General features: G+C 43.4%; 3 protein-coding genes across 11 annotated transcripts in view; 2 read left to right on the top strand and 1 right to left on the bottom strand.

The window, feature by feature from the left end:
* Nucleotides 1–8,055: 8,055 nt before the first annotated feature.
* LOC100678298 lies at nt 8,056–11,595 on the bottom strand. 3 transcript variants are annotated; one of them, XM_016985154.3, is made up of 5 exons: nt 11,399–11,553; nt 10,943–11,115; nt 10,719–10,887; nt 10,536–10,651; nt 8,056–8,143 (listed from the first exon to the last, which is right to left on the bottom strand). In XM_016985154.3, coding segments are annotated over exons 1-5 (501 nt in total). In that variant the 5' UTR covers nt 11,440–11,553; the 3' UTR covers nt 8,056–8,141. The 3 variants fall into 3 exon arrangements, with proteins under 3 accessions (XP_016840643.1, XP_008211216.1, XP_032455577.1); XM_008212994.3 differs by lacking the exon at nt 8,056–8,143 and having other exon boundaries at nt 10,464–10,651; nt 11,399–11,595; XM_032599686.1 differs by lacking the exon at nt 8,056–8,143 and having other exon boundaries at nt 10,464–10,651; nt 10,943–11,299; nt 11,399–11,555.
* A 127-nt stretch (nt 11,596–11,722) lies between these two features.
* Nucleotides 11,723–24,098, top strand: LOC100115885 (probable Rho GTPase-activating protein CG5521). 7 transcript variants are annotated; one of them, XM_016985149.3, is made up of 28 exons: nt 11,723–11,886; nt 11,977–12,442; nt 13,149–13,259; nt 13,552–13,569; nt 13,692–13,863; nt 13,935–14,292; nt 14,378–14,655; nt 14,730–15,018; nt 15,091–15,458; nt 15,528–15,750; nt 15,893–16,097; nt 16,374–16,505; nt 17,101–17,322; nt 17,663–17,853; nt 17,927–18,310; nt 18,380–18,505; nt 18,579–18,746; nt 19,363–19,473; nt 19,549–19,707; nt 19,784–19,960; nt 20,038–20,398; nt 20,475–20,620; nt 20,691–21,326; nt 21,406–21,692; nt 21,773–21,909; nt 21,985–22,110; nt 22,340–22,360; nt 22,548–24,098. In XM_016985149.3, the coding sequence occupies exons 2-28, from the start codon at nt 12,337–12,339 to the stop codon at nt 22,706–22,708; spliced, it is 5,673 nt and encodes a 1,890-aa protein (XP_016840638.1). In that variant the 5' UTR covers nt 11,723–11,886; nt 11,977–12,336; the 3' UTR covers nt 22,709–24,098. The 7 variants fall into 7 exon arrangements, 6 of the variants coding, with proteins under 6 accessions (XP_016840638.1, XP_032455562.1, XP_032455561.1 ...); XM_032599671.1 differs by lacking the exon at nt 13,552–13,569; XR_001729132.3 differs by lacking the exon at nt 11,723–11,886 and having other exon boundaries at nt 11,922–12,442; nt 22,340–22,472.
* Nucleotides 24,099–24,196: 98 nt separating this feature from the next.
* The window catches only part of LOC100115924 (zinc finger protein ZPR1), a 1,912-nt gene continuing 630 nt past the window's right edge, over nt 24,197–25,478 (top strand). The window contains exons 1-4 of the mRNA XM_008212996.3: nt 24,197–24,290; nt 24,441–24,586; nt 24,680–24,932; nt 25,004–25,423. Of these exons, the coding sequence (XP_008211218.1) occupies nt 24,464–24,586; nt 24,680–24,932; nt 25,004–25,423 (796 nt within the window). The 5' untranslated portion in view covers nt 24,197–24,290; nt 24,441–24,463. The remainder of the gene's footprint in view (nt 24,291–24,440; nt 24,587–24,679; nt 24,933–25,003; nt 25,424–25,478) is intronic.

The following is a 25,478-nucleotide window of genomic DNA, read 5'->3' as shown; positions in this document are numbered from 1 at the left end:
AAAGTTGATGTTATTTAAATTAATAAAAGGAGTACATACATAAGTATATCGTGCAACGCCGAATAAGCAAAAAGACAAACGATCGTTCTGATTTTCAATCACACACACATACACACACACACACCTTTCCCAGCTCTAATCCTCCATATACTTTATTTATCAGCGCAAGTACGCACACACCGTATATATAAGCGACATGTATATTCCGAGAGAAAAGAACACAAGCGCGCAGCTGGATCGCTAAACGGCTGCTCATTCTTCTATCCACCCCCGCATCGCCGGCGCTTACACACACACGCGCGCACTCGGGTATATACCCGAAAGGTGGGCACAAAGGAGCCAACCGTGCGGGCCAGATGCGCTTTTTAGCGGCTCTCGATCCTCGCTCGCGATCATCAAAGCGACGCGCGTGGATCGACCTGAAGATGAGATACGCATCGGATACTACTACTATACTGCTGCAGTGCCCCGGTATATCGGCAAATCTCGGCGCTTGCTCTCGTTTGGCCCCTATCGCGATCTCTCTTCGGCATACGCTCCATAACGTCTCGGAATCATCGTTAAACTTCTCTCTAATAAGCGAAACCGTTAAAAATCTTTCGCTCTCGAGAAACTTTAACGCGCTCATGTCCTCGACGAGATAGCGGAGAGACTGACCCTCCGATGTTTGCGCTCGTTTCTACTTGTTTCTTTTTTTTTTTTTCTTCCTTACCCGTAAGAAGCGGCCAGGCGGAATAAGAGCAGTCGACGCGTGCTCATCGGTCTGTTATAATTCGCGGGCCCTGATGTGTGTGTGTGTGTCTGTAAGAGCGCGCAAAGAGAGGCCCTGCAGGGATTTCGACGCGAAGATCGGATCGTAAAGTTAAGCTCCGGCGGGGGAGAGACTCGTCTGTTTAGTCTATACGTAAATTATGCCGCGCGATCTCGTCCGCTCCTTTTTTTTTCTCTCCTCTCGCGGGAACGAGTTCGTATACGATGTGCACGAAAGTTGGAAAATTTCCGCCGAGTGTGTATAATAGCTGCGACAATAGAGAGAGAGAGAGAGAGAGAGAGAGGGAACGGAGTGTATAACAAAGGTACGTATAATGGAGAAAAATCCCATGGCGAGGACGGTACAGTCAAGTATACACTATGGCGCATCTTGACAGCGCCGGGGAGTCGCGGCCCCTTTTGTATTCTCCTCTCGCTCGCGCGCGCAACGAGTACACTTCAGACTCGCTTTTATGAAAGGCCGATGCTCTTTTGGTCCATTATGCGCGTCAAACTCGCTGTGTAAAGACGATTGCGCGCGTAGGGGTTAATCGAATTTTAATTCCAATCGCGTAAGAGGATAGCTGCAGCGTATATGATATATAGAGATTGTTTAGTCTCTACATAGCTCTTCCGAGCCGAGAGAGATAAGACGTATACGAGGAGGCACGCGCCGGTGCGAATTTTTCCAGGAAGCGGAGCTCGAGAGGACAGATGTTTTTTTTTTATACAGCCGCACGAGATGAAAAATAAATACACGCAGTCCGCGGAATTCGCGAGGCTTTCTTGGGAGGTAGAGACGCGCGTGCAGTTCGGGGACGGAATTTAAATTTCGCAAATTAGTCCGTCCATTACACCCCTCGCTGGCCGCAATCTCTCGCTCGGATCTCTCGTAATATGCGAGAGAGAGAGAGAGAGAGAGACGCGAGCGAGACTTTCTTCTTTCTCTCTCTCTTTCTCGAGAGAGAGGAACATTTTTTATATCGCCTTTTCTCTTATTAGTTCGGCCTCCCTATCTGCGGACTCGATCGCTGTGACTTTCTTCCTTTTATAGATATGTCCTCTACACGCTCTCGTGATTTACATAAATACGTCAGCCCCGAGTAATTGCCGAACGCTTGGAATCTTCCTGGAATGAGCGAGTCGCGTGGGCGAGATCCTCTTTTCCGCGCGCGTAAAAACATATCTAACGATCGAAGCTCAGCCCTGTGTGATGTACTATAGTCGTGTGTGTGTGTGTGTGTATGCGTAAGTAACAACGGACAGCCGCGCGCAGGGGATTTCCTTACATCGCGCAAAAGAGTAAGAGAGAGAGAGAGAGAGAGAGAGAGAGAGAGAGAGAAAGTGACTGATTGCGCTCGGCGCGAATAAATTACGTGGCAGTCTATGCGGCTGCATAAATTAATTTCAGCCGGCCCGGCCATAAATATGCCTCTCGCTCGAAAATCACTGCGGCCTTCCCTATACACAGGCACCGGAGGATCATCATCATCATCAGCTGCAGCGAAATATCACGCGCCGGCGCTTTAATTAACGCCCGGCGATTCCTCTCTCTTCGCGCCTATACTGTTCCGCGAAGAGATATAGTCAACGCCGACTAGGCGCTCTCTTATCGCCGTCCGCCGAGTAAGTATACTTATCGTAATGTTGAAGTGTCGATTTCAGCTGATTGTACTTCTGGCATTCGTAAACGTTTTCCTCGGGATTCCTCTGCCGCGTGCGCTGTCCTTGATTTCAGCTCGATCGTTTCGAATATAAAAAGGAGAGAATAGCGCACGGGGACATCGCGCCGCGCGGTAGCGCGCAACGGACGATGAGAGAGAGAGAGAAAAAAAAGCTGCAGGCCGGCTGGTAGTTGTGTGCACACAGGCACTATACAAACGTACCACACACACACACAACTATAGTAGTGCGTGACGGCGGGGTGAGGCTCCTGACGGTAACCCGACACCGACGTCTCTCTTTCTTTCCCTCCGCTCGCGCATTCGTCTCTCTCTCTCACTCCCTCTACTCGCTTCCCCGCGGTCTAAATCATAACCGTATTATATAGAGCTGAACGGACGAAGGACAATGCGCGCGCTGATGGCTGACGTACACCGCTAATCCGCGGCGGATTATAACAGCTATATCCCTTGATTTCGGCCGCTATAGCGATGATAACTTGGCGCGCATTGTCTTTTCGATGTTGCACGTGCGCTGAAGCTCTCTCTCTCTCTCTCTCTCTCTCTCTCTCTCTCTCTCTCTCTCCGGCGTCGTTCCGCGAACTCGCGAATTATGAAGGCGATTATCTCGGAGACTAGCGCGCGGTGTCGCCTTACACTACGCTCATGCCGCCGCCCCCCCCCCCCTGTTTCTTTCGCTCTTTTGCTGTGTAGCTTCGTTTTTGCTGTTTAGAGAGTTGAAAAAGCTGCGGGAAACACCGAGAAAGTTGAATCAATATCGAATTAATATCGTCCAGCCGGGCCTGATCGATCCGAAACGCCCAGCTCTTCTTCAGCCCGGAGAGCGAAGGTCGGACGGATTGTGTGCTGATGCGTTATCTCTCTCGCGATAAATTTACGGGGGTATATAACGAGCGGAACCTTTCTCTCTCCAGCCATCCATCCCCCTTCCTCTCGGCTCAGTCGAGCTCGATCCTCGGGAGTATTATACATGGACAGATAGCGATCAAGAGCTCCGCCATCGGAATATAAGGCGCTAAGTAACTACCGGTCGATCGCGCCGATATACCATATTCCCCCCTCTGCATATAGCGTCTCGCTCTCGGCCCTGACGCGCGCGCGCGCGCAAAATGGAATTAAAGACTATACTGCGAACATAATCGTAATCGCGTCAGAGTAGCTGCGTCAGGCCGCATCAATCGAGTATCGCTCCATAGTCTCGATTATAATATCCCTATGGGGCTACACCCCCTCGCTATAGCCGGCAAAGTGCACTTAGCACCTACCTAGAGTTTAAAGAATGTATATATATACCGATATTCGCGTAAGCTCGTTTGTTTAGGCGTCGAGTCGTTGTATAATATGAAAAAAGTGCGCAACGTCCCCGAAAATTGAATTTCAATGCGGAGCACGCGTGGCGGCACGCGCGCGGCACATATGTCGCCGCGGAGAAAAAAAAAAAAGAAAAGACCATCCCTCCCTGCCGCGCGAGCGAGCGCCGATTGGCTCCGGAAGCGCCAATGGGAGTCGGCAACGAGTTTCCGGTATACTATCGTACCAACAGGGGTTGTCGCGAATGGGGGGATGCTTCTATGCTCCGAGAGATTCCCTCGACAGGGGCTGCGCGTCGCGGTGACGCGGATGTAATGCCGTTATACTTACGAGGCGCCGCGAAATTACACGCCGGCGGATTAGGATAATCGTTTTCTTCGTGTTATCGAGCCGGTCAGCTCTCGGGAAAAGGCTTCCGCTCGACGGCGGGTAAACAGAAGCGAGAAAGAGAGAGTTCATTGAGGACAGCGTCGCCGCGAAGCCATGAATGAGTAGAGCGACACCCAAGAAGAAGCCATAGCGAGAGCCAGAACGAGGAAGAACGAGATGCGACCGGAAGAGGAGACACACAGTGTGTCTATGTGTATCGATAGAAAATTCTCGGGTCCAATCAGCTCGACGCGAGGGGTCAAGGTATATAACCCACACAAAGCTAGCCTGATGCCTGTAAACACACGAGCCAGAGAAGTGCTGCTCTCCGATCCGGCGTCGACGACCTACCCCAGTGAGAATCGTGTTTCAATACAGAAACCGAAAACCATGTCATTACGCGCATTACACGCCGCCGCGGATCCCTTTCCTCCGCGGCACACGCTGTGTATAAGAGAGAACCGGACTTAGGCATAAATGCAAATTTAACGCCTTATGCGCTATTCGGCCAATTGACGAATTTCCTTCTCACGCGCGAAAGAAGCTGCAGCACAGTGATTTATCGCGTAACCGCGTTTTATTATTCCAAACGCCGACGAGCAGTTGACGAGAGCGATTCGTTGTTTACCCTATACGCGCACTATATATAAAGCATCTCAGTGGAGAGAGAAAGAGAGAGAGAGAAAGAGAGCTGAGGCGATATTCCGAAAACGTAAATTTTAATCGCCGCCATCAATTGCCCGGGGAATTTGAATAAATAATAGAGACGTTTTTATCGGCGCTAAATCATTATGCGCGTCGCGAGCTCGGAGAGAATATTCGGCGGGAATTAATTAAATTGTGTATTATATACACAGCTCACAGAGTCGCGCGATTTGCATCTTTTTTTTTCTCCCTCAGGCGCGCGCGCGCAAAGAGCTGCGGTGACGTGTGTTATCGCGACGTTTATAGAGAGAATATAGACGGACCGAGAGATTCTCACGGTAAAACGGCTGAATTGGAGTCAACTCATCTAAATAGCTCAGCGCTGCCGTCGGCGGCCCGGCGGATTATGTAAGCCGCGCTGATGCAGCTTCTTCATTGAAATACACTGTGTTTTTAAATTGCGCGACGCGCGTGCACTTTATAAATTTATCATTCTGGTTATTCCCTATGATCAATCCATATATAAGTTCCTTTCCGCGGAAAGTATACAAGTCCATATAACTCGTGGTAAAAAAAAAAATTCGTCGATCCCCCCGTCGCTTCGCACAGCAGATTATATATGCATACATGCGATGCACTTTACGCGACTAGTCGCGCGCTTGCTCGCATGCGTGCGAGGCTTCGCGCGGCGCAGCAGTGCCGGCCGTCAATTACGATTAATTAGAGCGGAGACTGACAGCGGACGCGCAACTACTCTGTCTGCGTGCGCCGAAGAACGAGCAGCCGTTGACGCTTTAATGCCTTTTAACTTGCGCGCTTACGTATGCTCGCTGATCGTACCCGCTTATCGCAACCCTTCCTATATGCACGACTCTTTTGTCTCCTCCTTATATGTATACGCTTATCGGCGGAAATCGCGAGTTTATTCGAATCTCGTGTTTACAGAGTGTCGGTGATGGGATATGCGAGTCTGCAACGCTAATGGGTCGGCTGCAGCTCTTCCTAGACGCCGTGTTCCGAATACTCGGCGAATTAGAATAATTCGTTCCGTCTGGCTGGCTCGCGCGCGCTGCACATGTTATGTTCAACGCTCAGCTGGCCAAACTTGGTGGCTTTATTGCTTGCGCGACGTTCTGCTTAATTACCCACGCGGAGTAGGCTACTATATAGATATTCGCGCTTTTGTTATATGCTTTTTTTCGCTTGTGTTTATAATGCTGGATGGATTCGTGGATGCCGTTGCAGAACCTTGGAAATAAATTATTCTATGCGGCGGCGGCGGCGGCGGCGGCGGCTCTATAGAGATGAGGCCTAATAATGTCGTCGGTTCTCGACGACAGGCAGAGAGCATCGATTGGAAAGCCATTATATTTCGAAATAGACACAAGGCGTACACAACTCAGCGAGCTGCCAGCCGATTCATCAAAATAACTCGTCGCTTTCGTCTTTCTCCTACTCTCTCGAGCGTGTTATAACGAAATAATCTTCCTAGAAACATCTCCGACGTTTTATCTATATAATATACGCGTACGCATACTTTCCTCTTCTAATATATATATATATATATATTAGAGAAGCTTCCAGCCGTAAACGCGGATGCAGCCGGTTCTCACCTTATTGTATATACATATATCTATATATACCTGCGCGTTATATGTATAGAGAATATATGGGTTCATTAATAAGGAGGAGAGTCGACCTCGGCCGAGGCCGGCTTTTTATCCCCATAGGCCATCTGCCGTCGTGCGAATCTGTCGAGCGCTATATATGCGGCTTATAGATCGATCAATCGCCAATAAAAAATCGGTATATAAAGCGCGCAGGCTCTCGCTGCTGCTACTGCTGCTGCTCTAGATCGGATGCTGGGATCCGCAGACTCTGCCTCGATCGTCCTTATGGGTGTACAATTTATATTCGGTATTATTATTATTACATAGTTATATATGTATTGCTCTTTAAAAATTGCAAATGTGCGGAAAAGGAAGTAGAAAGTTTTTGGAAAGATGCGGCTCTAGGTCAGAGGGCGCGACCCTCGTATAATCATAGAGTCCGCTCGACGATCGCCGGATTCACATGGGAAAATTACGAGAGCTAATTCTTATACTCCGGCTATATAATAGCGGGGTCAGTATAAACGTTTGTTGTGGACAGAGAACGAAGTTCGGATACTTTCGATGCTAAAAGTATAGGCACACACACATTGTTCGATAATTTAGCAGGCATTCGATTAATTTATCCGCCATAGGTGCAGCGAACGAACGGCATAACGTATAAATCAGCGGGACACGCGGGGCGCGCCGTAAAATTTTCTCAACCGAGCGGCGGACACTACTAAAGCCTCTAATAAATGCAGCAATTAAGTCGCCTCTCCCGATGCATAAAACATGCGCTATAAGTAACTCGCTCGCGTGTACACACAAAAAGCGGGCTCTATAGAAAAATTACAAAATTCAATCATCCGCACACACGTGCACATCAGGCATTTTGGCGCGTTACAGAAAATTTCCTCTCTCCTCCACAAGAGCCGACTATAACCGGAAACGATGGGTATATGTAGGTAACCCGCTTAGCGAATCATCATCGTCGGGAGTAGCCTGCGCAGTCTTCTCCTCCATCGAAAATCAATTATCATTTTATCGCCCGGGTACCGCCGGCGAGAGAGCCTTTCGCGCGCTGCACTCGATTTTACGAGCGACTTTGAGTGCAGCAGCAGCAGCAGCAGCAGCAGCCGCGAGCGAGAAAGAAAAAGGTACATATAATACATAATAAAGGAGGAAGAGAGAGGTGCGCGCGCTTACGGGCCGGGAGTAGCGTGGCGAATGGGCTCTGCCAAATTAGCCAAGATTTATGGCTCGCATACTCGTTCTGCCCAATATTCCATTCTATTAACATCGCATTACGCGCCCGTCAAATTACACGCCTTCCTCCTCCTTCTCCTCCTCCTCTTCTCCTCTTCTCTTGAGCGAGGGCTTCTAATACTCGTAAGAGAGTATAGATCTCGTTGTTATACGTTGTACGTGGAAAAGAGACACGAAGATTTTCGTGAAAGTCTCGGATTACTTTTATACGTATAGCTCTGCCCCGTTGGCTTGACCGCAGGGAAATGGCCGATTCCCATTCTTCATATACGTGGATAGCCGCGATCGGAGGCAGCACGGAACGCCGATTTCCTTCGCGCTTCACGAAGCAAATCGTCGCGCGCGCTCGTTCTCGGGCGTCTCGTGTGTCCGCAGCTCTGCATCGGTACACCTATGCACGATGCGTCTCTCTTTCTCTCCAGTCTTTGAGAAAAAGCTCGGTTTGTTTCTACCGATTGAAAAATCAAGTCACACTGAAAAACGCACACTTGCAGCACACGCCGAAACTGCCTTGTTTAGCCTGCTGTTCTGAAAAAAAAAGAGCAGTTCGAAAAATAAAAGTACAAGAGTAAAAGGGAATAACGACGAGGAGAAGGAAAAAAAGAAAGAGAGCAGCAGCAGCAGCAGCAGCAGCAGCGCTGGCTTCTGGCTCATTGGGCAGCCGAACAAATTCGTCGCGACGTCCTTCCCAACGTCGTCGCGTCGTCCACGGCGCGCACGTGTACACGCACGCATACACACGTATATAAGCGGTCGCGGTCGTATTCCACCGAAAAGTTCGCTCGCCTCTCTTTTTATCTTCGACATCGCTCGAGCTTCCTTCTTAACGGCTGACCGGACAGTCGCTAAGAATATACACAAGCGAGCTGCACCGATCGATCTCGACGTACGCGCACCTTGGACGAAGAAAAAGAAGCGCGCGAGTTTGGACATTTCTTTTTTGCGAGAAAGTATACACGCGATCGATGTAATAATTGAAAGGAGGCTGTAATATTGTACACAGATGTATAGAGATATACAAGCGCGCGAGCACGGGGGGGGGGGGGGCTGCATTTTAATTATGACGAACGCGCCGGGCGAAGGGCGCAAGAGAGAGAGAGAGAGAGAGAGAGAGAGAGAGATCTACGAGGAGAGACGCGCGAGCTACAGCGATCGAGTTTCCGGCTGGACGAGCAACAATGCCCGCAGACAAATGATCATCCCGCCTCCATTGTTCGCTCTGTATATCGCCTCCCTATATAGCACATACTCGCGCGCTTCTTCTTATTCTGATTTTATTCCTCCGATGCTCTACACGGCTCTCTTAATTTCATTATATATTTTAACGTCTTCAGTTGCGTATAGACCTGCGCTCGCGCGTACTTTAAAAACTCGGCCCCGGCGATCGAGCTTTCTTCTCGAAACGTACGGGGGGTCGAGCTATATAATGTCTCCGGTTGCGTATTTATTTTTCGGGACTTTCGGGAGTTGAACCTGTCCTGTCGATGAAGCTACGCTCGGGTTACATCTAATATATATGCGATACATCGCCGGCCTACGGTACACTGCAGTCATCTGGAAGTGATGCGCGCGACCGAAGGGCCTTACGCTTATACTTTTACTCCTATATACAATAGAGCGTGTATACAGCGGAGAAAATCGCAGCGCGGAAAAAAGCTCCGGGTGCGGTCGGGACGCGCATCCGGCCGAGAAGCGGAAAGAGCGTCCGATGTCCGGCGGCTATGCTCGAAAGACAAATGGCCCGTTGTTCAAGATATCGCGGGGGACGTTCTATATACTATATAATAACCGAACGAAAACCAAACCTTCGTCCGATATTTATACAACAACAAGCGAGACGCGCGAGTGAAGAGCGTATATATTTACCAATAAAAATACACGGGGCTGCACAAGAAAAAAGTCAAAAAAGTCTCTCTCCGATCGAGGACACGCGCGACGCGATTGCGATAGAGAGGACACACATACGCGCTGCTGCAGAGGAAACACGAAACCCGAAATTTGCTCTCAGCGCGCGGGCGCACGAAAAAAAAAAAGCAGCAGCGGCGGAGGAGAGAACAATGAAATCGATAGAGCGAAAAAAAGGAGGCCGATCGAGGAAATCGACGAGAGCGAGCGAGTACATATAGCAGATGTCGCGCGCGCGCGCGCGAGAGATAGAGAGAGCTTTTTCGTATACCTATATAATAACGTCGACCTCTTCGCGGTGGTCCGAGAGCGCACCTTGCGTTATATTATGCATTACGCGTGCACCTCTGGACACGAGGAGCTGTATAGAGAGAAACACGACACCGACGGACGCGGCCGCTAGTTTCTCCTAAGTCTAAGTATCCCGTTGGAAAATCGCGCGCTAACCCGTCGTCCACGGCCTCGCTCTCCTTTTCCCTTATACTCTCTCTCTCTCTCTCTCTTTCTATGTACCCGAGCTTCGTTACAGTACAGAAGAAGAAATACGAATTTTACGTAACTCGTTGAGCGAACGAGCAGAGCGAGAGAAAATAAGGTGCGCGCAGATCAGATAGTAGATCCTCGGGATCGAAAATTCATGGGAAAAGCAAGCGAGCGCTTGATCGACAGGACAAAACTGCAGCGGAGAAAGAGAGAGAATATATATATGTGTAAACCGTTGAAGCGTGCGTATACCGGGGCCGCAGGTCGAACGGTGCGGCCCATTAGCCGCGCGCGTGCGCTCGCGTACGCGCTGAGCTATTCTCGAACCCAAACGAGCAATCAGAGCTATTATTATCCGCATCATATGGCTATACGCACGCGCTTTCTCGTCTTTTCACTCTCTCTCTCTCTCTCTCTCTCTCTCTCTCTCTCTCTCTGAATGAGACAGCCCCTCTCTCTCTCTCTTTTATATTTCCGCGAGCTGCCGTAATGCAGATGCGCGTTTTATTGTCGTGGATTCATTTCTTCTTACAGTCGCAGTTTTTGGTTTTGCAGCCGCATTGGAGCAGTCGCCTCTGGTACTCCTCGATCTCGGCGTTGAGCTCGGCGTAGCTGGGCTCTAAGGTGTCGGCGTATCTCAAGTCTTCCCTGTATATTTTTTTAGAAAACGTTATTTATACGGGAGATGAATGTGGGTGTTAGGTTATGTACGTACCTGAAGTACTTTTCCAACTTGCACTGATCGTCGTAGCGCTTCTTCCTCTGCACTTTGTTCCTTTCCAAGTTTTCCTTAGGTTTCGTCGATATTGCTTTCGAGCTCGATGCGTTATTTTCAGGAGGCGGAGGGGAGCTGCGCGACTCGGGAGGCTTTTCCTCGTCGGCGGCTAGAAAAGGTGGGGTTAGTTAACCTATACAAAATTATATACTTTATTTACGTACCTGCTGGCTGTTTAAACGCTTTCAGCACATCTTGGCTGTCCAAAAATTTCCAAAACTCTTTTATCTTTTCCTGCTTGCTCGGACTTGGAGATGTCGAGAAATCCAAATTGATGCAAACGTTTTCAGATTTATCGTCGTTTTTGTCCATCTTTCGGCACTTTATCTTCTTTATACTGCATAAGTATATTGAATTTTAATCTCAGCTGCTCTCGATAGACTGAGAGCATTTCAATTTCCCGCTAAGCGCCGCCGGACATGTGTGAACCGGACTTGGTTGTTCCAGCAACGACCGCGAGATGGCTCTCTTATCAGTTTTACGCAATTTTAGTGACTTTTCGAGTCGCGCCGTTGCTGGCCCTTGTATTTCGAATGGATAATAAAATTTGAATGCACAATCGTAATAACAGAATGTGGATATTCGATTATATTTTGTTAGTTGAAACAGTTTTTACTTACTTCAACTTTAGGATGGTTATGCGAGCTTCAACGAATTCCATAACTGATGACCAATGACAAATGACAAAATCAACAAGTATCCCAACGGCCTTTTCTTAAACATTTTCCAACTGCGCTGAGGAACTCGAAAGTTCGATTTTGAAAAAAAAAAAAAAGACATTCGCTATATGCTTATAGCCAGCGTAGCGCGCTCAAAACTCACAGCTACACACACCCATACGCATCCGAATCCCGCAAAGGAAGAAAATAAGAGCCGAGCGAACGAGCGCGAGAGCGAAACAACAGCCACGTGCCAGCCACTGGTCAGAGCGAGACAGAGCCACGAAGATCCAAGATGGCCGCCACATATGATCGCGCGGCGCCGCAGCCGCGATAACTGCAACATAGCGCGAATGCGTTAGTATGTGTTGGTGTAGCTCCTCCTGCAGCACTCCCTACCAGTCTACCACGCGAAATGACGTTCGTCTGTGTGCGTAGAGCGTAGAGAGGTAAGTGTACACAGAGAGAGAGAGAGAGAGAGAGAGAGAGAGAGAGAGAGAGCGAGCAAGAGCGCTGACTCCATTCGCGTTCGCGGACAGGTAGTAGCCAAGTACCTATACCAATACACGTCGCGGACAACTGGAAGGTAAACGTCAGCGCGGATTATTCATTCTCTCGGAGCAGTGGCAGCAGCAGCAGGTCTCCGTCTGCGCGACCGAGTCCAGCACACGACAGACAGCTCGAGTATCCATGAGGAACGACGACAGCGTGCCGCGCGCCACCAGCAGCAGCAGCAACCTTATCTCGTCGTCGTCGGGTAGAGCTCGTCTACGGGAGCAAAAGCGGAGGCTCATCACTACGCGGGAGTATCACCTGCAGGAGCGCGGAGCTGGCCGGCTGCCGGCTGCTCACGAAGACGGCGTACCCCGACTCCTCCTTCGCTTCCTGTCCCGACGACAATGTTCAGCAAGAAACTGCACGTAGACGTCAAAAAGTCGACGCTCAAGATCCAGGACGTCAAGAAGGACAGCGCCACCAGGTTCAAGCACCTCAAGATCGTCCTCGGTGAGTAGCTAAATTCATTCGTTCGGAATCGAGTTCCTGGAGCCGCGGCGTTAGGATGTAGGACACGGGATAGAAAGAGACAGCGAAAGCTGCTATGCACACCTACGTAATAATCGCGACAGCATCTGTGAGAAACTCCCGCCGCGCTGCGTATTTAGCTCTTCCTCGTCGCTGCATTGTTGCGTGTGTGGCTTTCACACCTAATACTTATACGCGTTATGTCGTGATGAGAGAGAGAGAGGCTTGGAGCCTAGAGCCAGATGCAATGTTTACCAGTCTGCTTGGCCAGGCTCTTAGCGAGATAGTGTCAGTTTTTGGTTGCACCTGTCATCGCATTAAGAGCTTGACATCGATTCTGCATTCGGTGACTCGTTTGCCAAAGTTTTTATCCGTAGTGCTCCAAAATCCACTGTGTTTTTTTTTATTGAAAATTTTAGCTGTTTGCGGCTAGCAGTTGATTTTCTGGAAAGCTTTAGTGATAAGTAGCAATAGAAAACACATGGCCTTTTTTATCTGCTTAAAACTGGAATTCATTATAGACTCTGCCTGGTGGTAGATTAGTAAATCATCTGGTTCTGCGAAAAAATCACTTGTGACAGAATCTTGCTCGATTGACTTGACAAACTAGTTTACAAAAATTAAATTACTCCTCTGCTCACTCAATTGTCTGACAATTGATTGATAATCTTGCTTTTTTCAATTCCAGATAATGTTGATACTGATGAAGCCAAAGGTTTCTTCGAGGCAAATTTCAGTCATGTCTACTTCATTTTGTACGATTGTTTCGTATCTGCAGAGACAAATTTGCGTCAGAGAGGTGAGATAACACAATTATACACTTAAATTAATTATACCTACCTTCACCATGAATGATCTAATTCCAAATATTAATCTCATCTAAAAAATAACAACATTAATCACGTTAACAATTTTTAATTTGTACATAATCGTTAAAAAAGTATTTTAAAATTCACACTTGGATTTCTTTACTTAAGGGTTACGGGTTTATGGATTGATGGGTCAAACTTATTAATAACATTTCTTATTTCTATTAATTGACTAATACATATTTTCTCTGCATCTTTCTCTGCACCTTGCACTGCTGACAGAACTTTCGTTCCACCTTGGTAAGTACTAAAGTATGCTTGTATAGCTTTTTTTGAGTATCCGGTATTTAAAATTTGTCAAGCTAATGTTATATACCAATAAAATGTTCTACTGGATTACTAAATTTTTTTTTTTCAAACAGTTCACAAAGCACACAGAGAAGAACTGGAGCAGGTTCTACAGTTGTTGGAAAAGGTCTTGACACTCCTTCCTGAATTGCTGAACAGAAGATGGCAGTGCCACAGTTTGGCCAGGATAATTCATAAACTTTTACATCCTGGAAACAGTTGGAAGCTTCGCAGGCAAGCTATTAGGTGAGTCGAATAATTCAAAAGATTCTACTTACAGAATAAAATACATGTGAAACTTGATTTTTCCTCTGTAGGTATTTTATTTTATGGTATCAAGCACTCGGAGACAATGCACCTGAGCACATACATCAAATGTTCGCTTGCCTCGTGCCGGGCTTTCCGCCGAGGCAACCATCGCCTTACAAGTCAGAGAGGAAAGTCGATGGCAAGTCCAGGCATACCAAGTCGTCGAGCTGTGACGAAAAAGAGAAAAAAGAATTCTATGATACGCAGCTAAACCAATGCGTCTTTCACGATGGTGGTGGTGTCACGCAAGGACCCATCAGCCAGGTCGACAGTGGTCCTATTCTGCCGCCCCAGAGCGGCGAAAAGCCGCTGGACAATGAACCCGTCAAGTTTCTAGAGGCGTTATTGGAATTCATGGTGACACAGGTATAGATCGTTGATTTGAAAAATGATCATTTCTTAATCTGGACTTTTATTGCTATTGATAAATGTGTCTATATTACTTTGACAGGTGGTGAAAATAGAATGGCGAGATAAACCTTCTCGTCAATACAGAGCATTTCAGTTTCTACTAGATCGCTTTAAAGCTACATACTTGAAATACATTTGCCCGGAATTTAATTCAAGTTTTTCCTTGTATAAACCGAATCTCGAGTTGTCGTCGATGCGAAAACCAACCAATCAAAGCCAAAGCAATTATGTGCTTTGTAAAGTAGCCCTCGTCAAATGGATTGCCACGTTCACGCACGTCGCAAAAAGGGATGGAGCTTTTTCACATCTGACCCAAAGGTAAAGTTCGTTTAGAACATCAAAAACTTGATGAATTTTGATTGCGTCATTAAAGAGTATATGTGTTGTTCTAGTATAACACCAAGCGAGGAAAATGCCGAGGAATTGCGACGCGTTTCGATGTCGCAAACTCCACAAGATGCTAGTTTAATATCGACGGATCAAAATATTTCACAAGATAATACAAATCAAGAAGATAGTACTCTCACGGCTATGACGCTAGTTCGCGAGGTACTATATGGTAGTCGTGATAACGTTAATTTTATTCATGAAATGTACAGGCAAGCTTTTTTATTGGACTTTACGCACGCTGGAGCGATACGAAAAGCAATTGGTGCTTATAAAGACTGGATACAAATGAATGTGAGTTTGTATTTTTTAGTTTATTCGTTACTCTATTTTGTAATATTTACGCGTTTGTGTAAATTTGTTTAGGAGGTTCCACCATTTATGCTGGAACCGTTAGATGGGCACAGGGACAAGGATTACGAGGAGAATCAAAAAAGGGATGCCGAAGCCGACAAAAGTCCGCAAGACAGTTTGAGGTTTTCGCGTCTCAGAAACGATTCTTATTTAGGAGCGATACACCGAGAAAATCTCTTTGTTAGGGCAGGACTGCAAAATGTCTTGCAAGTATTTATAACTCAAGCCTCAAATGTATTTTTCTTAGAATGTGCTGGAGGTACTGCCTCGGCTACTCTGCTCGAAGAGCAAACCGATAGTTGTAAAAGGGTTCTCAATGTTTACCGCTATGTCGTCATGCACTCGAGGCTTGAACCTCCCACTTGGGAGCAACTACTAAGGTAAATAATTTTTCATCAAAATTTTGTATGGAATATTTGATTCCAAGTAAATGAAATTATAAATTCCAGGGTATTATTACAAATAACGTCTTTGGTATTGAGCGAAAAGAATCCACGCCGTAAACACCAAGATAGTATTGGTGGCAAGCTAGCACCTGCCATTTTTCAAACTCTCATTGTTACCTGGATAAAGGCTAATCTTAATGTAGTTATATCAACGCAATTGTGGGATCAATTTCTCGCAGTCTTGACGTCACTGACGCACTGGGAAGAACTCATTCGAGAATGGGCTGTAAGTGCATCGTCATTCATTAAGTTTTATGAATAAATCGGAGTTCGTTGAACTCGTAAATTTAAAACTTGTTCAATGAATTGATTTATTTAAAAATCTCGAGACATAAATAGCCGATATTAAATATTATTGTTTATTTTAGAAAACTTTGGATACCCTGACCCGAGTTCTAGCCAGGCACGTTTATAATCTGGATCTGAACGATCTACCTTTGGACAGACTAAGTGAGCAAAAATCGAAAAAGCGAAGAGGAGTCGGAAGTCGAGCCGCGTCGACCGGTAGCGTGCAACCTCCACGAAGAGGAAGCGTTGATCAAGAAACTACTCAGTCATCAAAAGAAGTCACTGGTAAGACCTACTTGGAATTACACAATCGTTACTCGATGTCGCATACTTGTCGTCTGTCCAAATAAACGTAGATTTTTACTTTCAACATAATTACATCTTTCTGTTCGATCGACAATTTAGTTTTTAAACTATCAAAAATCTTAACAAAATATTTGAACCTAGAATCATATTCAATATGCTTTGAATCTGCCGCACTCGGAACTCATACAGATACGTTGCGAAAATTTGATTAGATAAAACCACAAAAAAAAGACTATAGTAAACGTCTCATTACAGATAATGCATTCCGAGAGCTGAGAAAAGCACGACCTCTGCCAAGAAGTGCTAGCGACAACTCCATTTACAACGGCAAAATCCGTTCCAAAATTCACAGAAACCGCTCGCAAACTGGAAACAGTGGCATACCCGGTAAGTCTTTTTAATACACAGCTGAAGTATTGAAATAGTGTACCAAGTTTTTGTTTTGCGTGGATTATCGTGCCTTTTTACGTATTAATCATAAGTAATTCAACGAACTCAACAAATTTCATTTCAATGTTGTCATTTGGCTGTTGCGGCGACTTCATATACCGCATAAACGTACTTATAAATATAACACCCGGCCTGAATTTTTTTGCTTCTATCGCTGACAGTAGGTTAAAAATACTCAGTTGCTCGTATGTCTGTTGTGAGCTGCGCTTTTCGATGCCAATGCGTTTGCATCGCTACTTGAGCTCAAGATTCGCGTGCTTGCAGTAAACTCGAACGCTTGACTTGACCTTTTAGTGTTTCTTCGAGTGTTTTTTGCGTGCCTTCTTTATCGTATATTAATAAGTGTTTTTACACTAGACTGGACGAGCTCTTGCTCTTTCTTGTGTTCGAAATTTCGTTTGCAAACAAAGCTCCTCCAGTCTAGCGGCCACCTTTTCCACGATCACGTAAAATTAACAAAGAATCATGACGTTTCAATCTGTGCCCGCCTAACCTGGTCTCCCGATCCTTTCTTCCCGGCGCGTATGTGCAGCGCTGCCCCTATCAATAGAGCAGGACATGGCAAGGCTGGTATCGTCGATGCGAAGCAGCAGCAAGCGTTCGCTCGGGCGTAGGGCCAAATCTTTGGAAAGTGTCGTCGTCCCGGAGAGCGAACCGCCGACCCCGAGATGTCCCTCGCCGACACCCAGCAGTGGCGTGGACAGCAACAAAGACAGTCCTATACAGATCGAGAATATTGACGGTAACAGCATCGGTATGTATTCGAAGACCTGTTACATTCGGAAGGTCTCTGAAGTAAAGTGCTGGACGCACGTTTTTATTAATTTATTTAATTCTGTGATTATTTTCGAACCTACACAATTAAAACAAAGGAAAATATAGACTCACAGTAACTTGTTCTCTGTAATTAACAAAAGTTTGATGCTGCATTGCTTAGCGTTGCATTGTGCAATAACTGTTTATAACTGCAAATTACATATATCTAAAGTAAAGAGAATACAATCATACATATTATCTCGCTTATTTAAGTTGCAGCAAACGATGATAGATAAATATGACATTTGGCTAGCGTTCAAAATCCATTTTTCTCGCAGACACGAGCGACGCGTCGGAGAAAAGGTCCGTGATGGCCGGTGGCGGAGTAAGGGGTTGGCTGCCCGACGTCGCCGTCGTTCTATGGCGAAGGATGCTCTCGGCTCTTGGAGATGTCAACAACATCCAGGATCCCACGTTACATGGCCAGGTCATGGATTATCTTGTTCAGCTTACGCATACCCTCATCAAGGTACATTTAAAATTACGTGCGTCATATATTTACCGTTTATGCGCAAATAATAATATTTACTTTGTTTATTCAGATTCGACAAAATCAAGGTGTTTCCGGGGACAATCAAGTGACGCCTCCAGCACCAGAACTGATCCCTCCTCTGACGATAATCGCCCCCTGGTGCTTCAAGGCGATTCAACTACCTCCACAGTATGAAGCAGGAAAACTAGCAGCATATCGACTTATTTGCCTTTTAACGATACAACCGCAGGATGTTAGCTTACCAAAACAACATCTCACGCTTTTCTATCGGGCCGTTCATCACGGTATCTCGAGTAATGATACGAAAATTCTTCATACACTTGTAAAATATACAGGACCGAGACTCTTTAGTTTAAATCTTCCTGGCTCCAGCCTCTTGGTACTTGATTATATTCAAGCGGCTAACGTGATTCTAAGCAGTCAGGATATTGAGGTCGGTAATTTTTTTTTTTAATTTGGAAAATCTAGTTGGACGTTTCTTAATATATATTTCAATATTCAGGCCCCAAGAATGGAGGCAGTATCAATTCTTGGTTCGCTATTGTCGCTACCAGTTATTAATGTCAACACAAGAGTTCTCCAACCTAACGAAGCAGAGATCGTAACGACTACTTGCCCATATGCAAAGGTAAAGGCAACAGTTTCATATCTCGTAATTCGTTTACATAGAATTCAAATATTTTATTATTATACATTTTCAGGATCATATCATAGCTATTTTAATGCGATGCTGTCGACGTGAACCGACGGGAATAGCGAGATGTATTGCACTTTCGAGCATTGCAATGTTTGTTTATAAAGAATTAAGCTACAAATCATTGCACAGAACGATACCGGAGGCGGTCAACGTTCTTCTTTTGTCATTGAAGGTAAGATATAATTGTCGCTTGCAATTTTAGTTCGATCTCAGCGCAAATGAGATGTATATAATTAAATATACTGAGACCGAGCTAAGGAAAGTTTGCGAAATCGCTTAAATATTTAGATATATGATTAATAAAGAGCATATGATAACTCTGCAAGTAGCACTAGATACTTTGATTTTGGGTTTGTTTGGCAAATTAATAGTGCACTTTAGTTAATGGTGTTGGGCATTGCTTGAATTTGGTAAAATTAGTGTTCCATCGGCACGAGTAGACAAAGAGCTCAGCAAGCTGTGAGGCGCAGGGATAAGTTTCATTTTCTCCTAATGAACCAGGTATAAATATTGCATGCTTTGTGAGTACGTTTCCAGTGCCGTCGCAAAGAAAAAATTCATCGATGTGACGCAGCGTATGTTCATCGACAAATGTACGTGTATCGCTGAGGATGTTTACAGCTTTGCATCTTGCATTGTTGGACAACTAACACCCGCTATTGTAAACTAATGCCATTATGTTATACATAGTTGATTATCATTTAACACTATACTTTTTTAAATTGCTTTCAATAACATTTATCACAGTTACCTATTTACAAATAACTGATTCCAAGTACATATTTTAGACAAATCATGCAACGGTGGCACAAGTAGCTTGCGACTGCCTTCTTTTACTGTGTGACAAAGCAGATGTACTTCTTGAACAGTATCCTAATGTACCAGCAAAAATTATTCAGGTAATAAAATTTCTTGTAATAAATATTACATCAATCCATTGAAATACAATCGTAAAGCAATTATTAAAAATTTAGAGTTTATCCGAAACGCTCGAGCGAAGTATGATACGGGAGAGAAAAAGCGCCTTGACAATTTCGATGCTATTCTGTTTGGGAGAATGGGCCATGCATCTTGGTCCAAGTATGCTGCTACGGGTATTCCAAGGAAAACCACTTCTTTTAACGCTTTTTTCGGTAAGTTTTGAAATGAAAATTGATGTTAAGAATTGTATTAGAAATGTTACAGTTAATAATCGTATTAAATTTAAAGGTCTTGGATAATATTGTACAAAATAAAAGTAGCAAAGATTCTCAAGAGGTATCAAAAGCTCAACCCGAAAAAGAAGACTTTGACCCAAGTATCGCCTTAGATAATTTATTTGACGAGTCTTCTTCGAAATCACTTTGGAGAGGGAACATACAATCTGTACAATTGGCTGCAAAGATGGTAATTTTTTAACAAAATTATATTCACTGTTAAATTATTCTTGTAAATTAACACGAGTAAAACTTTTTATATTTTAGGTAATGATGCATCTGGTGAATCATTTGGGACACTTCCCAATGGGTATCGGTGCGGCTCGACTTTCTTCACTTGTGGTTGAATTGGATGACGTACCTGGTATCGAAAGTGACGAACTATCGTCGGCGATGTTCCATGCACCCAATATTCAACTGCTGATGTTATCAAATTCCATTATCATGTCTTTGATAGAACTAGATACACTAGATGCGCCAGGAGGTGGTGTCACTGCAGGTTTGACCACGGCACCGTCTATGGTACGAGTACTTTTGAGAGATTTAGCCGGTAAAGCATCATGGGATAGCTCTATTTTATATAATCAACCATCTAATGACGAAGTAGAAGTCTCTCAAACCAAACCAGGTAATTTATCAATTTTTACACATTCCAAGATAACATGCTAAAGATATTAATTCCAATAATTGCATTTTGTGAACAGAATGTGCAATAAAAGCTGTGAAAGACGACTTGTGCAGCGTGATACCTTTACAAAGTTGTCCTCCTAGGCATACCATGAGACATCACGATCCAGACATTTTGCCTACTTTTGAAAATGGAGCAAGTGACATGGACAATTTAGATGATGTAAGAGTCGATTAATAAATTTAAATTTTTAATATTTTATTCAAGTACAACATAACGCTTTTGTCAATAGCTTCTTCAATATATCGGTCATACGAGCCCTGAGGTCCTGACGAATCCGGAGGTAGCTCTCAATTCTCCCGCAGGTCCTCCTCAAGGCCAACACTTTGAAAGCGAGACGATCGCAGCAATCTTGAACCAGCGCAACGCTGAACGTGAGCACGTAAACAACTGGAGTCAACATGTGAGCATGTGTGCTGCACCGATTACGCCACCCGCGTGTCGTCCACCTCCAGCACCCTTTCACCACTGCCGCCTCCTCTTTTCGCATCTTGGTTTATCGGGTTGGGAGCAGCGTCGAAAGCTGCATCTGCTTTCTAAAAACGAAAAATTATTAAGAGAGCTGAGAAATCTTGACAGTCAGAGGTCCAGGGAAACTCACAAAATGGCCGTAATCTACGTAGGACAGGGCCAAGAGGACAAAAACTCGATACTCAGTAACGTTACTGCCAGCAAGGAATACGAAAATTTCATTGCGAGACTTGCGTGGGAGGTTGAATTGGAGTCTCATACAGGTTTCATGGGAGGTCTGGTGCCAGGAAAAGCGTCTGGTGTAACTACTCCATACTTTGCTACGTCGTTTGCTGAAGTTATATTCCACGTTGCTACTAGAATGCCTTCCGATAGTCCTGAAAGCTTACTACAAAAGGTAAACCATGCTTTTATAAATTAAAACTTCTTTATTATAATTAAAATGTTGACTTTAAATTCGATTCATAATTTTACAGACGAGGCATCTCGGTAACGACGAAATACACATCGTTTGGTCGGAACACTGGCGCGATTATCGCCGAGACATCATTCCTACTGAATTTTGTGACGTTTTAATAGTGATTTATCCTTTGCCCAATAAGCTATACAGAGTGCAAGTATCCAGGAAGTCAGAAATACCATTCTTTGGGCTTTTATTCGATGAGTGTATTGTAGAGGATGCGGTATTGCCGGGTTTGGTCAGAACTACCGCGCTTGCTGCCAGCAGAGCGAAAAGATCCACGTTGACTTTGTACCAGCAATAGTATGTATAAATATAATATTTGAGTAATGTTCACTTCAGCATTTTTTTTTTTTTTTAATAATACTATATTTGTTATACAGCTACGAAGAGAGAGCAAGATCCATAGATACAATAATGAGAAATCACAAAGAAGCAACGACTTTTGAGGAATTTGCTGCGAATGTTTACTCTCCCATTCAACCACCTAGTCCATTCAGTGGGGCTTCCTCTGTATCAGGTATATTTGAAAGCGTAGCTTCTCTCGTTTGTAAAAATTAAACTTTATAACGATAACGATGATTAATTGTTTCAGGCTCAACAACGAGTGTGCAATCCGCAGCATCGTCAAATCTTGCAGCGGCTCTAATAGATTCACACCAAGGACGGCCAGGTCTTCGAGGTACTTCTACAGCTAGCAATGACAATCGCGCAAATAGAGGTAAGATAATCTCAATATAGGCCTTGCACACTCATTTCGCCGCACATCATCTCGTCAGCTCATCGATCAAAATTGCCCACGAGTAACAAACTGTACTTTAATCGTTTCAAGTACCTTGTTCGCCTCATTTCTGAATCAAGCTAATTACTAACATCTTCTCTCATCGACATCATAAATACGGCCTCGGTCTTTGTTTCCTAACTCTCAATTAACTCTTTTCTTTTGGCAGTCTTACAAAATCTGTTGAGAGGTAATACTTCCATTCTACGTATATCCTAGAAACTAGTCATAGCTTTAGAAGCTTTTCACACACGCGTCGTTTGGTTAATCTTCGTGTGCGTGCGCAAGAGAATAATGCCAAGGTACTGCTATCGTGCTATGTGTAAGCTGTACGAACCTCGTTAACCTGCTGTTTCTCTGCGTTTACCTGTTTGCAGTTTCCGATGGCAGTCGCGTATGGTTTAGCAGCGACACAGCCGACAGTACTGCTTTTCATGGGATATCGCCAAGACCGGCAAAAAAGATGTCGTTCAAAACAGGACCCAAGAGCAAGAATAATCCGCAGCCCACACCGCCAGACAGTCCACGATACAAATAGATCGATTGACTGGCCTTTCAAAAAGACCGAATGTGTTACTTCTGTCTGATCGTAAATTTATTTTATTCATCCTTTTATGCAATTTTCACAAAATTGTATCGATTAGACATGAATGATATTACTCGGTTCTCTTTTGTAAAGAGGGTCTGTAGTCGAAAATCTTTTACTTTTATGAAGTATGAGGCGTATAGGATGATAAATAGGAATTTATTAGCTTTAATTAACTTTGTAATTAATTTTCAAGAACTGCATTATTCTTCTAATAGTGACTACAGGCTGCCTTTATTAATGTCCATAAAGCACTGTACTCTAAACATTTATTTCTTTCGTTATGGTGATAATAACTTTGATTAAACAGTGGTGCATTTCACTTTAAAAAGTAGCTACTAACAAATGAATTTTGCGCGAATCAGAAAAGTTGTTGCCAATTAGCGTTTTATGTTTTCCGTCCTTAGAATTAATTTTGTATGATTGCGTGTACAGATCGTCAGATGACGTATTTATTCCTAGTTAATAACGAATATAAATAAGACATTTCTCTTTACTAATTATAGATTATACTGTGCGTGTATCATGGAATTTTATCATCCCAGTCGATTTTTTAAATAGCATTGTCATATTTTTGTCATGCAAAGCTCACAATCAAAACGATGAATTTAGGCATATTGTAGAGAAAGCTCTCATTTTCAAATTAATCCTCGACTACATTCCAAGAAACTTGATTCACAGCGAGGGCATTTTTCATTCACACCTCATTATGCAATACATTCCATTGAAATAAATCAACTCAAAAGATTTTCACATTTGCATTATTAGTTTGAATTATATGCATTATAGAATCCTTTATTATCAAAATCGCCTTATTCAAGTAAACCAATGACCTTAAATGATAAATAACTTGTAAATTTTTTTAATATAACTGGCAAATTTAATACTTACTGAGTAAGTATAATTAATTAAAAATAAAATGTTAAAGTTAGTAGGAATGATAGTAACAAAAGTATTAAACAGTAGATAATAATCGTATCGATTTTTTAATCATGGCCAAAGCAGCATTATTTTTTCACTAATTTATAGAAATGGGGTGAAGAAAAAGAAATATGTATGTATTGTATATAAGTAAGCTCGATAGTGTCTTAATCATCGAAAGAGATTATTCAGTATATGTATACAAAATAAAGCATTTGTCATCTAAACAATGATAATTTTTTATTTTATTTTATTAAATAATCGTTATACATAAGTTAGATTAAGATCGATGCCGTGCATACAAATGTATATAATCAAAATTGATTCTTTCTCTGTGCATGCATACAAACAAAAGCGTTATTAACGATGTTTCACTAATATAAATTGTAAGTATCTTTTTTAATAAAAACGGTAAAATTCATAATCTTGTTTTTTTTTTTAAATTGGTTTCTTTCATTTTTTATTCTTATAAAAACAAAGTTGAAAATTAATGTATATAGTTACCCTTCGATATTTATCTATCCCCTCCCGCAAGATAGATCTTTTTTGTATGGTCATCAGCTGATCAAAATTCAACACGTTGGTTCTGCTTGCTTGCAGACGTTTCCCATACGTACGTATAAAAGATACTGTCGTATATTTCTTAATTTTTCATTTTCTTTAGAATTCAAACGTGAAACGCAAATCAAGTCTATATTTACATGTTAATCACCATCAAGCGTGAAAATTGCGAGAATTATATTAAAAAAGAACATTTTTTCAGCGGCATAACCTATAAACTCCGAAATGGCTGAAGATAAACATACCGAAATAAAGAAATCACAACCAATTTTTCGAGAATTAAATGCTGATGATCCCGAACCAGAAGCTACTGTCATCGAGAGTTTATGTATGAATTGTGGAAAAAATGTTAGTATTAATCTCGAAAACTATAATCTTCTATAGAACTGAAGCCTAAATTTTTATTTTACCTCGAGTAAAATGCATAATTATTGGTTTCAGGGAGTAACAAGAATATTTCTTACGAAAATTCCTTTTTACAAAGATGTTATGATAATGTCTTTTGAATGTGAGGATTGCGGATATCAAAATAATGAGATACAAAATGCAGGGAAGATCGAAGATAAAGGAGTCAAAATAGTTTTACAAATGAAATCTAAATCAGACATTAATCGGCAAGTTGTAAAATCTGATTACACTAGTGTTTCTATACCACATTTGGAATTTGAAATACCTTCACAATCTCAAAAAGGAGGTAAGTAGAAGACATAATAATAGCAATAATAGTATATTAACTATGATTAATTTTTGTTGTCATGATTTCAGAGGTGACAACCATAGAAGGAATCATCAATCGAAGTATTACTGGATTAGAACAAGATCAAAATCGGAGGAGAAAAGAAAATCCAGAAGCTGCTGAACAAATTGATCAGTTTATAAATAAGTTGAAAGCTTTAAAAGAAGTTGCAGAACCTTATACTATTATATTTGAAGATATATCTGGCAACACTAATGTTCAAAATCCAAAAGCACCACAAAAAGACGATGGTTGCGAGGTTCATTATTTTAAGAGAACAACTCAGCACAATCACACTTTGGGTATATACATTGAAAATGAAGAAACAATTTTACAACCTATCAATGAAGAAGAATACACTCTAGAGGAAATTGAAGGAGAAGTCATGACATTTCCAACAAACTGTCCAGAGTGTAATAGTCCTTGTCAAACAAACATGAAAATGACCAGTATGTGTATTTGTATTCAATAAGCTAATTTTTTTATGTAATGAAAGTCTTTAAT

The sequence above is a fragment of the Nasonia vitripennis genome, chromosome 4 (assembly GCF_009193385.2).
Source record: "Nasonia vitripennis strain AsymCx chromosome 4, Nvit_psr_1.1, whole genome shotgun sequence".
In the NCBI taxonomy this organism is placed as follows: domain Eukaryota; kingdom Metazoa; phylum Arthropoda; class Insecta; order Hymenoptera; family Pteromalidae; genus Nasonia; species Nasonia vitripennis.
The sequence above is the reverse complement of the archived record's forward strand: the minus strand, read 5'-3'. Positions and strand labels throughout refer to the sequence as shown.

Excerpts from the sequence above, each read along its gene's own strand:
- LOC100115885 (XM_016985149.3), top strand. The coding sequence starts at position 12,337 with ATGTTCAGCAAGAAACTGCACGTAGACGTCAAAAAGTCGACGCTCAAG. Across the intron at positions 18,506-18,578 it reads CTACTTGCCCATATGCAAAG|GATCATATCATAGCTATTTT; the intron begins GTAAAGGCAACA and ends ATACATTTTCAG. Across the intron at positions 18,747-19,362 it reads TTCTTCTTTTGTCATTGAAG|ACAAATCATGCAACGGTGGC; the intron begins GTAAGATATAAT and ends TACATATTTTAG.
- LOC100678298 (XM_008212994.3), bottom strand. The coding sequence starts at position 11,439 with ATGGAATTCGTTGAAGCTCGCATAACCATCCTAAAGTTGAA. Across the intron at positions 11,116-11,398 it reads ATAACCATCCTAAAGTTGAA|TATAAAGAAGATAAAGTGCC; the intron begins GTAAGTAAAAAC and ends ATACTTATGCAG. Across the intron at positions 10,652-10,718 it reads AAGTTGGAAAAGTACTTCAG|GGAAGACTTGAGATACGCCG; the intron begins GTACGTACATAA and ends AAAAATATACAG.